The sequence below is a fragment of the Protopterus annectens genome, chromosome 1.part1 (assembly GCF_019279795.1).
Source record: "Protopterus annectens isolate FY-2018-M chromosome 1.part1, PAN1.0, whole genome shotgun sequence".
Lineage (NCBI taxonomy): Eukaryota > Metazoa > Chordata > Ceratodontiformes > Protopteridae > Protopterus > Protopterus annectens.
Genome location: NC_056726.1, coordinates 718,547,945 through 718,562,038, shown reverse-complemented (window position 1 = coordinate 718,562,038; position 14,094 = coordinate 718,547,945). Strand labels below are relative to the sequence as shown.

At 41.1% G+C, this 14,094-nt stretch overlaps 1 protein-coding gene across 1 annotated transcript in view; it reads right to left on the bottom strand.

The window, feature by feature from the left end:
- Nucleotides 1–14,094, bottom strand: part of DCTN3 (dynactin subunit 3) — a 340,986-nt gene that overhangs the window by 61,358 nt on the left and 265,534 nt on the right. Inside the window, exon 6 of the mRNA XM_044077776.1 lies at nucleotides 13,779–13,838. Within this exon, the coding sequence (XP_043933711.1) occupies nucleotides 13,779–13,838 (60 nt within the window). The remainder of the gene's footprint in view (nucleotides 1–13,778; nucleotides 13,839–14,094) is intronic.

The window sequence follows — 14,094 nt, the reverse complement described above, 5'->3', positions numbered from 1 at the left end:
GTTGGAGAGAGGTATGTATCCCAGAGAGAGACAATCCCGTCTATGGAACAGGCTTCCCCATCCATGTGAAGCAGAGTTCCTTCCTAAACCAAATCAAGTGCAACTTGGACAACTGGATGGGGAACAGGAAATTCATCCCTGGTTTGGCACCTATGTCTCTAATGGACAAAAGCAACCTGTAAATGGTTCATCTCCCAACTTCCTGCTTACACTGACAAGTTCTGATACCTTTGATGAGATTTGAGATGCATGGCTAGGCTTAAAAAGGCCCTTGTGGTCAGGTTACGTTCCAGGTATTTACTAGGCTGTCACCAGGATACTGATGTGACTCCCTGAAAGAAGAATGACATACACCGTGGACCTAGATTCTTTGACAGCAAGCTAGCCATGCCAAGTCTGAGGCATCTACTGCAATGCTCTGAATTGGTAGAGAGGTTTACAAAGGGGACCCCCTGGTCTGGAGTCTACCTGCAAGGCCCACCAAAGCAATTCCTGAACCAGACAAGAATGATCAGAACTTCTTGGTTGAGACAACTCTGTTACTGAATTCATAGTGAATTGAGATACCACTGAACTCTCCTCATGTGAAGTCGTGCATAAGGGACCACGAGGATGGTTGAAGAAATAAATCCAAGAGCTTTTAGAAACATTCTGGCTGTGTCATATTTCTGCTTTGCTAGATTCAGAATGCAGATTGTATATGCTATCATTCTGTCTGGTGGTAGAAGGGCTGCTTGAATTGTTAGATCTAGCAGTGAGGTTTGAGAAAAAAAAAAAAAAAAAAAAAAAAAAAAACATTCTGAAGAAAGGAATCAGGGAGGATTTCTTTACATTGAGAGTGAACGCTAGATTCTGGTGGAGGCACAGAGAAAAATCAAAGGCCTTTAGAAGGTCTGAAGTGAAAGTACCTTGCATCAGACAATCATCTAGATAAGGATAGATCTGAATTCCTTGAAGCCTGCAGAATGCTATGACTGGTGCCAAGTTCTTTAGGACTATCATTAGTGCTGCAGAAAGTCCAAATGTCAAGGATAGTGAAAATATAAGATAAGAGATTCTCAAAACATTTTCTGTGACTTTTCTAGATAGGGATTTGTGAATAAGCATCATACCCCTCGACTTCTTAGAGCAAGAAATCTGGACAAATGCAAAAATAACGGGGTCAAAAATGGGGACAAATTTTAAATATTAACAGGTTTTGCATTAGCATGCATTTTTTGAAGGGGATCAAGTCTAAAACTCAAATGTATGCCATTATTTAGTGACTTCAATCCTCAATGCATTTTTTGAGGAACAGACCAAAAATATGAGGCAAAATTTGGAGATTCTGTGAAAATCTAGACAGGTGAGATATAGGATAAGCATCTTTTTACGTCTATTGTACCCATGAGAGCATTTGAATGAAGAAGTGGAGGCAAAAAAGTCTGAAAGGAGACCATTTTGAAATATCGACTTGTGTAAAGTGTGGAGATGTCTAGAATAAGCCTCTAATTTGCTTCTTTCCCAGAGGACTAGAAAAATTCTTGAATTAAATTATTTTCCTCACAAGTACTGAAGCAACCCTTCTAGGAGTCTTGACAGAAAAATTTGAAACTCTAGGTAGAATAAGGACTTCTTAGTCTTTTGAAATCTGAGAAGTGCTTGAAAGGGTTGTTATGGAGTTCCACTGAAGACTATTATTAATTATTGTTATTATTACTGAGCTTCCTCTTGTTGATGCTCAAAATCCACATATCAAAAGTGATCGTTTCCCATAGTGGGAGGCAAACAAAGTTTGTCAGCTGTTCTGTGAGTAGGAGGAAGGCTGGGGTGAGGAAAGGAAGCAAAACATGGATAGTCAGGGCTGGTCTTTATTACTGCTGGAATCTTGGAAGTCGGACTGTTAAGCTTAGTGTCTCTTTTGCAGTCTTCTTGAACTGACCTTTACCAGATTGCTGTTTTGCTGTAGTCTGCATTTGGAAGAAAAGAGATGGTTTTGAAGTGTGAATTCTGTCATATTCGAGTTTGTTTGTGCCTTACGTGACTTTAATCTCCTCTTCCATCTTATTGAAGACTTCAGCAATGGGACCTAAAAACAAGAAATCTCTATCCACAGGGGCACTCAGTAAATCTGCCTTAATGTCTTCATATAACAGCTGGTGCCTTAGCAGAGTCAGAGGGGCACTCAGTAAATCTATCTTAATGTCTTCAGATAAAGTCTGGTGCCTTAGCAGAGCTAGTGGTAGCAACTCTAGAAGCTGCATTTATGACATCACACCTGCATTTTATAGAATTGTTAGCAACTTGTGAGGTAGAATGAAACATTTCTAAGAGATTAGCTCTTGCGTCTTGATTAGTGATCTCCTCTATTTCCTGACCCATATTCTCTAACATAGCTAACAGAAATGTAATCATCACTGTTTGATGATTAACAGCCCTCTAAAATGTTTTCCATATATATTTAGGGATTTGCTATCTTTATCAAAAGGAAGAAGTTCCCTTCTCTAACTCAACAGATGTAAGTGCATGGTCATCAACAGGGATTTTATACAGGAATTTGTGACACTCCTCAATCGTGTAGAACCTGTCTGGCCTTTTAGGGGCAGGTGGTTGAGAATCAGGAAAAAGACGAGCTGAACCAAAGGTACCCTATAGGCCCCAAAGCAACAGTTAAATGGTGACTGTTTTGAGAATATCCATGTGAAGCAGCTCGAAATACCCTTTTGGGTGTCAGAAATCTTCCTCACTTCACACCTGGAAAAAAAATAAAAATTCATCTTGGAAAAAGGTTTCACCAAAACAAATATCTTCATATGGAATAGAGATCTATACGGCTAGGGAAACAAGAGCAATACATTTATAAAATGTATATACCAATGCTCTTAAGTGTAATGAATACTGAAATGTCTGTTGTACGACTTTGCTTGATGCACTGTCAGGATACTGTTGTAGAAAAAAAAATGCATGTAAATGCATGTAAAGACAGATGTTCACTATGTTAACAAAATACATGGACTCAAACTGTGAAATGGCCACATCCTTGGGTAAATGAGGTTAAATGTAAAATTAAAACATTATAAAACCTACCTTCACATCTGCAAGGTGTGAAACTGATAGGGCAGATATTTTATAAACGGTATTAATTACAGTGGGATGACATCTCGTCAACTCAAACAAACAAATTCCTGTGCAGAGCCTTCCAGTTATACTATTAACGGCAACAGCTTCTGGTTAGAGGTGCTAGCATCTTTAAGCATCATGGCACCCTGCAAGACTTCCTGCAGAAGGCCAGTCATGGCTATTTCTTTCTCTGGGACTACAAACATCCTTAGGGGTGACCTTTCCCATCTACAACTGGTTCTATCACTCCCTGGGACAGCATGTGATGGACTACTGAAACAAGAGAGTCTGGTCAAGAGGATGAAAATGTACCCCCCCCTGTAAAGTAGGAAATTTCCTCCCACTGCCATCTTGTTACCTTGATGATCGATCTTCAGAACTCATTTGTCTGAAACTATCTGTTGCCAAAAATGAAAAGTGGCGATAAAGACTTTCTGTAATAAAAAGGGAGTTGCCAGGGAGGGAAAGAGTAGGGAACAAAGTTTCTTAAATAGTCCTCCTGACTTTACTGGACTGTTCCTGGTTTTGGAAGCTTCCAGAATGCTTCTTTGAACCTCCTTGCCATTTCTTGTTAAACATATGTTTAACTGTATTTTGTTGAGACTTTTTATTTTATTTATTATGAAAACTGGATAGTTTGAGAATCCTTTGGAAAAGCAGGGTGAAAATTTGGGTCTATTTGAAACTACCACATGACCAAATTGCTGAACCTGATATGGCTGAGACCATATGGTTGACGATGGTTGACGATTTAGTTGGTTGATAAACATACACACAAACAACACCCATAAACAACAAACTATGCTTTTACAAGAGGCAAGCTACCCTGCAGCCTCATACCCCCTGTTAATTATATATACCTAGATATATATATATATATATATATATATACATATATATATATGAATGATCGCATTGCAGTGGGGAAAAGTGCAAAATCCCTTATCCCACTGTACCACAATCAAAATGGTTTAAGACTGAATTGTTCACCATATTGTTTTGACCATATCAGTTTCAACAATTTGTCCATTCAATACTTTGAAATAGATGTGAAAAATCTTAAGATATTCCCTGTATCAGCTTACTCCTTTCATCACACTTTTTAGGTTCATAGGTAGGTACTAGGCTATCTGCCTGAGGGCATTTATAAGCCTAGCCAGAGTGTGTCAGCTTTCGCCGCCCCACTGATTAATTAACTGAGCCTCTGTGAAGCAGAGCCAATGAAGTGAACCCAGCGGTGTATTTTCTGTTAACCATCCACTCGTCAAGGTTTCTCTTGAAGAGTGTTAGTTAGGGGCTCTGCCTAATGTAGACAGAAATTTTGTTCCAAAGCATGGGGAGTCTCTCTGACAGGAATCTATCCCTCCAGCATGTTCTATTTATTGTTGTGGTGAGGTTTAGCTCACTACAGCGTGTGGCTCGCAGTGACTTTCTTTAGGTGGAGCATGTCCATCAATTCTGAGTTGGACATGGCTTTGCAAGTCAGGCAGAGATCACCTCTTAGTAAGTGATATGCCACTGAGTACAACCGGAGTTTTTTCAGTCGGTCTGCATAGGACATATGTTTGAGGCCAGTAATTCTCTTGCTGAGGTACTTTTGTGGTCTTTCCAGCTGTTGGAAGTGTCTTGTGAGGTACATCCCAAATGTGGCATTGTACTCTATGATGGGTCTGATGAGTGAGTAGAGGGGCACTATAACCTCTTCATTTCTACATGCAAACCCAGTAATTAGATGGGCCACATAGAAGGATTTCCTAACTACTTTATCAATATGATTGTCAAAGGAGAGATTACTATCTACCTGGGTCCCCAGATCTCTTATTACCTCTTCTGTATTAAGGGGGCTGCCACCTATGTGGTTATTCGTGGGTGTTTTGTTTTTCCCAAATGGGATAACTATGCATTTTTTGGCATTTAGCTTGAGGTCATGACTTTGACACCAGGTGTCCGTATCAGTAAGGCCTTTTTAGAGGATGTCTGCGTCAGCCAGAGAGTCAGTTATGGCTCCCAGTTTGCAGTCATCAGCGAACTTGGTTAGCCACAGTCCTCCTGTGTTTTCCTGTACTTCTGAGAAGTATATGCCGAACAGTGGGGGCCCCAGGACAGAGTCTTGCGGGACACCACCTGTGACTGGCTTAGAGTCAGACCTGGAGCCTGCTATCCTTACCACATGAGTTCTGTCTGTAAGCCAGTTGGCGACCCATCTTGTTTATATGTTCAGGCTGGTGAGTTTTTCTAGAATACCTGAGTGAGGAATGGTGTCAAACTCCTTGGCGAAGTCAAGGTAGGCTGTGCGAATCACCTTTCCCTCGTCTATGGCCTTGGTGACCGTGTCAAAAAAGTCAACCAGGTTTAGTAGGCATGATCTGCCCTTAAAGTCGAACTGGGTCGGTTCAAGTGTTTGGAGGTTCCCAATGTTTTTGTTAAGGAGTTCCATGATGATGCGTGCCATAGCCTTGCAGACCAGGCTAATCAGGCTTATGGAGCGATAGTTAACAGGGTCAGTTGTGGCCCCTCCTTTGTGCAGCGGAATAACCGTTGCTGTGCACCATTCTATGGGCACGTAGCCTGTGGAGAGGCTGAGGTTGAACAGCGCGTTTAAGTGGGGGGTTAGTTCGTTCTGTAGTTCATGCAAGACGCATACTGGGACACCATATGGCCCCACTGACGCTTTGTTTTTGGCTTTTGAAAGGGCTGTTTTCACCTGTGTGTCTGTGATTTCCGGGACACTACACTTTTCCGGTATTGTTGTGGGCCCTTTTGGAGGTGAGAGGGGGGTGAAGTTTGCCCTGAATCTATCTGCCAGGATGTTGGCAATATCAGTAGGTTCAGTATATTTTGTGCTATTTTGCACTAGCTCAGAGCACATCTGTGAGTTGCCACTTAGATTCTTGACATAGCTAAAGAAGGCTTTGTGGTTATCTTTCAAATCCTTGGCTACTTTTCTTTCGAAGTTAGCCTTGGATGATTTTATGAGGGACCTTAGTTTCTTACTGATACTGATCAGGGATGTCTTTCTTTCTTGAAACTTGCCTTTTTTCTGAACTAGTTTCCTCCTTTTATTGTATAACCTGTTTATGGCAGGGGTCCACCAGACTGGTTTCCTTCTCTAGGGATGGCACAATCCATGCATCCTTGTAGGTGCTCAGAGAGTTCATTTGTAAAGGTTTCTGCATCTTGGGAAGCATTATCCTTTAGCATGAGGGCTTTGAAACTTACCACCTCTGTCTTAAGCAAGGTGAAGTTTGCTTTAGAAAAGTTTTTCACTGTGGTTTCCTTGGTTAGGGATGGTGGTGAGGTGTGGACATTCAGAGTGATTAGTTTATGGTCTGATCTAACAAGTGACAGGTTGACCTCCAGTGCGGAACACCTGTCGCCCATGTTGGTGATTACCAAGTCCAATATGTCTACACTTCTAGTAGGGGAGTTTACCAGCTGATCCAGGGCGTTTGAGTTGATAAATTCCAGAAAGCGCTGAGCCTGGGAGTTTGCACTCAAGTAGTTTTTCCAGTTAATGGCAGGGTAATTGAAATCACCCAATATCAGGGTGGTCGGTAGGGCCTTCATGTTTTCCAGTGTCTCCAGAAAGGCAGAGTGGTGGTCCTGGGTCATGGAGGATGATCTGTAGGAGGCCACAATTTGCACTGCAGATCTGCCCGATGTTAGTTGCATATGGATGATCTCAGAGGTATCATGCTGTGCCACTAACCTGAAGGTGTAGGTATCCTTGATGAATATGGATACACCCCCTCCTTTTCTGTTTCAATCCATGTTCTGTGGCCAAAATGTGTGGTATGAGTTGTAGCCCGGTAGTGCTGGAGTGCTCTCTGGAGCCTTGAACCAGGTTTCAGTTACTGCACAGATGTCGACATTCTCCATACTGAGGAGTGCTTCAAGCGCATGCATTTTGAGATTTAAACTCCTAGCGTTGAGTAGCATAACCCTCATTTTTTTATTTGTGCTGTTTATGGAGGTGGGTTTGACTTTTGAGCCTTGCCTACAAAAAGGCACTATGGGCGCAGCAAGAGCCTTGGCCAGTATTCGAAAGCCTAGGGGTGGCAGGTGCAAGCCGTCTCTTGCGAAGCAACGTGGCTTGTCGAGCATGTCATCCCAGGCTGACAGACACTGGATCCCCTTTGAATGACACCAGAAGCTTAGCCAATTCTTGAAATTTATAATTTTTTTCTTTATAATGAGGTATAATTCTTGGTGAGGGCAGGATGCTACTCAGGGTCAGGGTCATACTCACCTGTGCTACATGATCAGAGAGCTCTTCCATGTCTCCTTTCATGTAGTCCAGGGAGGTACATCTCGGGTCATTCACACCAACATGAACAATGACAGAGTCATATTTGTACTTCTTCTGCAGTGACCTGAGTGCTTGTGTTATGTGGCGGAGTCTGGCTCCCGACAGGCGGCTAACAGTAACCTTCTCCTTGTCCAGCCTAGTGAGTGGGACGTCAGTGTGCCTGACTGTACAGTCACCTATTACTAGTGTGTTAGGTATGTTATTTCACCTTAAGGGCTGTGACTGTGCAGCACGTTGATTTTGTGTTTTATGTGTTGTCTGGTTTGCGACGGGAGGTGCAGGTTTTTTGGGTGTCTGCTTTGGAGCTCTCAGATGCTTTTGATCATCTCTGCATTAGAATGGTTAAATACTGTATCTCAATCCAAAGAATTTAAAATCTCAATTTACAATCCTCTGGGAGGTTCTTGGAACACCGCTATGCACACAACTTCAAAACAGTACCAGTGGTCATGTCTCTGGAAGAACAGTCAACAATGAGTGTTGACTTGAACAGAATAAATTACACTATTTAAATCAGATTTTTCCTTACAAGAAGAAGTTAAAGACAACACATTCTTCATACTTTCCCTACTAGTCTGAACAAATCTCAGCATATGAGCCTAACAATGCAAAATTCTGAAAAATCAAAGTTGCAGTAGCATACACTTTTTTTTCTCATACTTACATCTTCCCTTCCTTATCAGAAAGGATACGACTGGAATTAATCCTTCTGCTGCTAAACACTTTGTTAACAAAAGATATAATTGCTGGATTGGGTTTGGGGAACAATGTATAAAAATATAAAGACTGAAGACTTTTAAAAACCCTATCTGCCTTTTTAAAGGGAGTTGGCTGACTGCCAGGAATATTGCAGTCTGACAAAGCTGGGGGAATGGGTGCATGTTCTAGAAATTCCTTCTGTAACAGCTCATACTGTTTACGGAGGGATTGAGAAACCTCAGTATTCTCTCAATGAAAACACTGACGCATTCTAGAAATAGTCCCAGACAAAGAAACCCCTCCACAGGTAAAGTCAAAACTGAGCTCTCCACAGATTCTGACTCAGAAATCTGAGAAAAAACCCTTCATATGTCCCTTCATCCTCTTGTCCAGACTCAGAATCTTGAAACTCTTCAGGAAAGGAGGTATCCCTCTTTCTTTTACCAGAAACTACTGCAGTAGGCGTAATAGCCTGAATTATCCTCTTAGCCACACCCAGTAAACCTACTCCTCAAATTTCCTTAGACAGGAGTAAAGATAAATGCTTAGTTTTTGTTTTCTTTTTGACAGGAAACATTGGACCAACAGTGTTATTAATGGCAGCAGCAGCTTCTCCAGGGATGGGTCAACATTCTAACAAAACAGAAAAACCTTCCCTGCTCCCTCTCCCAAGAACGACAAGAGTGGCTCTCCCTTGCCCACTGAGGGAAAAAACAGTGGCAGAGGACATGGCTAACCCTCTGACTATATATTGGCTGCAGGTGCTACACCAGACTGATTTGTGTTAAGAGAAGAGTAGCCTGAGGTACAACTAATGGCCACAGCAGAGTCACCCACCTATGGCTCAGGCAAACTGCTAGCCAGATGTGATGGCAAAGGCTGAAAATTGTGACTCTTTCAAGAGGAAAACAAGCAGCAAATGTCAGTAAAAGCTTCTTTTGGCTGCTCCCATTAGGGATCACCGCAGTACACCATCAGTCCACAAAACAATTGGCAGTAGAGGCTTTTACTGTGTCAAGTTGTCCGCCTGGCGTGCTCACACACACACACACACACACACACACACACACACACACACACACACACACACACACACACACACACACACACATGGCGAATTTCATAAAGTTCAAGCTACATACCGCATGTCTTTGGAATGTGGGAGGAAACTGCAGCACCTGGAGGAAACCCACACAACCACAGAGAGGACATGCAGACTCTGCGGGTCTATATTACATTGTCGAAAGCCGACAGTATCGAATCTGATATTGTCGACATGACAATAGTGAACGCTGAAAATATCGAATGTGTAAAATGAAATCTCTAAGGGGAGATTTCCGTTTACTGCAATGTAGTGCGATTTAAGTAGCAGGGGGTGGGTGCATGGGGGCTTGCCCCCCTGCCTACACCCTTTAGTTTTTTGTTTTACTTTATTTTTATGAACATTTAATGTTTTAATAGTTCAATCAATAAAGGTCGACCTTTAGTAAACTGTCTTTCGGCTTTTCCCGGTTAGGGGTCACCACAGCGGAACTCAAGTCTGCTAATGATTGGCAGTAGATTTTTACGTGCTGGCTTGCCGGGCCTAATGCACAACCTACAACGAAGGAACGCCCATTCACGCATGTCGACACACAGAAGACGCTCTGAGAATCGAATGTGCAACGTCTGTGAGGCGACAACGCTACTGCAGCACCACCACCGCAGTTTCGAACTATTAAACTTTCGATGTTCTAATACAGACCTGACTCTGCACAGAAGACTCCTCAGCTGAGAATCGAACCAAAGAACCTCCTGCTGTGAGATGACAATGCTAACCGCTGCACCACTGCGGCTGCTAAGTCTTTAAAAGTCACTTTCTTTTTTTTTTTTTTTTTTGCAGACAAATGGAATAAAAGGCACCCAATTTCTGCAAAGAAAAATGTTTTTTAGTTGCTTTAAATTTTTAAACTGACAGAAAAAGAGTGCTCCCATTTAGAAGTAATTGCTGGAAGCAAACAGATCTACTTGAGGTGTTGCCACAGATTTGATTAATTGCTAGAAGACTCCTAGGTGCAATTTCCATTCATGAGTCAGTTCTGGTCCTGCTTAGCATGTCTGCTATAATGGTTTGCTCTAATGGAATGTATGAAGCCTGAATAATGAAAATGAGCAGAGTTCCAACCTCCCAGAATATCACAAGTCTGCAAAGAGGGTAAGATCTGGTAAACTACTGCTTGTTGATGTACTAAACAATGTGGTCTTGTCTGTGAAACATGCAGAGGTCGCAAATTTAGGGATTTCAGAGCATTTATAACAGTCATAATCTGACACTTCTATACTTTTGTCTGTTCTTTCTGTTCTAGAGACTTTACACTTACTTTCACTCCCTGTGCCGGGTCTGAAACATCTGTTGTGACCAACTGAAAAAAAGCAAAAGGGAGACCTGGAATCAGAGAGAATTTGTCTGTACACCATAGAAACTCTCTCCTTACAAACTCCTAAACTGAGATATGAAAAGGGTAAAGATGCTAAGTCCAAACCATCCAGAGGGACCACTGGATTTTTTTCATGTGAAGTCTGGCCAAGGAAATTATAAGAATCATAGACACCATTGTTGCCCAGAATCCTGTGATATTTCCTGACAGATACCTCATTCTGAATGGAAAAACTCACAAATCGTTTGAACATATCTACTTTATCTGGAGGAAGAAAAGCTTTTCCCAGAGGCAAAACAATCAGACTTTTTGGACTGTCCTTAACCTTGAGAGGCTTTCTTTTCTTACGGAGGCCTCCTTATCATTGCTTTCTAAAAATCCTGTTTACTTGGCTGCTTGAATTGCTTTTTGAAAAAGGGAGCAGAGTTGGAAGGAACATTTTTATTTGCCTTAAAGGAAGACTGTACGACTTGGGTGACATCTGGAATCAAATTTCCTCTCTCATTAAATCTCTTGAGCAACTCATCTGCGAAGGGGTCAAACAGAACTTTTGTCCAGGGAAGAATTTAAAATGCCATTTTTCAGATCTTCAGAAACACTTCTAACCCAGAAAGCAGCAGCCCTGGAGAGGGTATCAGCAGCATCAGAAGAACGCTTAAAGGCATGTTTAATTACATGAGAAATAGAGCAAAATAGGCATTCAAAGGCTTTTTCACTTCAGAAGAGGAAAGTTTTTAACAGCTAACTTTTTTCATGTTTTTTTTTTTTTTTTTTTTTTTTTTTCATGTTTTCGAAAGACACAAGTAAAACCTTTTAACGTGAACCTGGCAGTTAAGTTAACCTGGCTGTTAAGTGGCAGAAAAATAAACTTTCTTCCAAATTTGTCAAAAGCTTTCTCATCTTTGTCACGGGGAATGGGATGAGCATTAGTAATTTGTCTAACAGACGCTGTTTTGGACAGGGGCATCACTGCAAAGTCTGAGTTATGGTGAATAAGCAAGTATTTTGACAGTCTGTAGTACTGTATAATCTCTCAGATTTCCAAGGGGCAGCAGGCTATCAGGTAAACTAGAAGCCGTCAGGAAAGTACCCTCTAAAGCAGAGAGAACAGAAGAACAGCTACAGAATGAGGAATATCCAACTGTAACAAAATCCTAATAATTTATTCTGTGACAGGAATTTTATTCTGATCCCACTGAAAAACATCTTTCATTTTAGATTATGCCTTAGAAAAAGAAAAAAATGTGGACATAAATCCAAAGCAACATCAGAATCATAATCTTAAAATTGGGAAAATCCTGAAACATTAACACTCTCCCCTCCAGTCCCTGCTCTTCTGACTGAAAACCAGAGTCAGAAAAATAATAAACTCTTTCATTTCTCTAACAGGAAGTAGTAGGTAAAGAAAAAGCCAACATTAATTAAATAGCAAAATCCAGTAAATCAACCCTGACCACTGAAACAGAAATGGGAGAAGCCAATTTTTTTTTTTTACTTTTTGTTTTATTTTCTTGGGAAACTACCTGGATGAGAACCGACACAAAGCAGCAAACAATCCTGGGGCACAAGTTCCCTTTCCAAGCTATGCAGTGGACCTTTACCTGCCCCTTCCTCTGAGGATGAGGAGTGGTTCTTTCTTGCCCGTGATGGGCAACCTTACAGCTGCAGAAGACTGTAGTGATACACCAGAGGAGCTGTTTAAAATGATGAGCAGTCTGAGGAACCAAATATGGCTAGAGCAAAGTCACCTAAGGCAAAACCAGAGCCAGCCTGACACCTAAAGACTCCTTGACAACATTTTCCTTATTTCGGATGGGGGGAAGAAGATGAGAGGACAATGACAACTGCTCCACAGGTCAGGCTGCAAAGTGAGCCTCAATGACTAATAGGAGAGTCTGCAGAAGTCAAACTCAGTCGCAGATAAAAAGAAAAAAGTGGTTTTGAAGTTAAAAGAACCCTGCTAATCCCCAAAAACACCAGAGCTTCCTCTAAAAGATAAATTCTATACAAGAAAATTAAAAAAGTTTAAAAAAACAGGTTTAAACTCAATATGCTTCCACAAATATTCACAGTAACGGTGTCCAGGTGCAGGATGACCGTCCAAATGAGTTTCCTAGCATAAATGTTAGTTTCTCAAAAATAACATCAGTTTTCTCCAGAAAAATAAAGTAGTGGCTGGATTTCCCCAGAAGATTTATCTGCTCAGTCCTGAAGGATCACTAGCCAACCATCAGTTTCACAAAGCCAGCAGAATGACTGCACTTCCGTGGGAAGACAGCTCTGAAGCTTTTGATGCTCCAACTGCTTTTTATATGAAGCTCTGCTGCAAGTCCAGGCAGGTAGAAAGCAATGAAGGTGCCCTTTAGCTTTGACAACCTGGACAGGTGGTCATATCCTTGACAACATGCATCCCAAAAAGTTAGGCTACTGCAAAAGTGATTTCATTGGAACATAATTTTTCTGCTGTCTATCACTACAGTGATTCAGATACCCTTTTTTCTTCCTGACACAGATCAACCCATGGCAGATAACTATTATCATTTTACATCTCTATTAATTGTGATGTATGCCACAGACCACACTCGATGGTATGAATCTTATCTTATTCAATTTATCTTTTTTTTTTTTTTTTTACTTTTTGTTTAAATATAAATGCATTTAGGTATTTACTGAATTACTGTCTGACTGTGTGAATTACAGACCGACTGTGATGCATCATCAGTTAAAAGTCTGTTGCAGATTACGGAAAACATACCTATCCACTACAAGCAGTTTACATGTCAAACTGCATTATCAAAACATGGGACCATGTGACAAACAATGAGGAAGTATCAGACATCTGCTCAGAAAACAGGAAATAAAAACACAACTTTATTAAACTTAAATAGTACAGTTCAAGTGAAAAGTAAAAACTAAACTGCAAAAAGAAAACACCTTTGCATACAATCTTTCAGGGGAAGAATAGCAGCAGTATGGGAAGGTTCTAACTGGCCAAGTCAAATGGAGCAGCAAGAATTCGGTGTCTTACAGTGTTTATTACCAGATCACATGTTAAAATATGGCTCAATCAGAAGGCAAAACAGAAACCAGTTCAACACCTGTTATTTACAAGTTTTACCTTCACTCAGATATGAAAATTAGTCAACACTACTAATGCTACAAACTCTAAAAAATCTCTAAACTCGGAGGTAAAAAGAATTACAGCGGAATGGTACGACTTCAGAGTTATTTTTCTACAACACTGGAAAGGATACAGTCTTATTATAATCATCTAGTAACCTCCGGACTTCCTCTGATACTGCATGGCACTGGTCCTGCAAAGAAAGGAACACTTACATCTTACAAGCAATAAAATGGAAACATTCTCTATTTTGTATACCTATGGTTGCTCCAATGCTAAATTGGCAAAGTGATACAATACTGATGCAACAAACACACACACACAAAATCAATTTGATGATTATTGTTTCTGCTGTGCCACGTCTTTCGGATGTGGCAAGAAACCACAGTACCTGGTGAAAGCCTAGGAGGACCCAAGAAGGATATAAACACAGCACACAGAAGGCACCC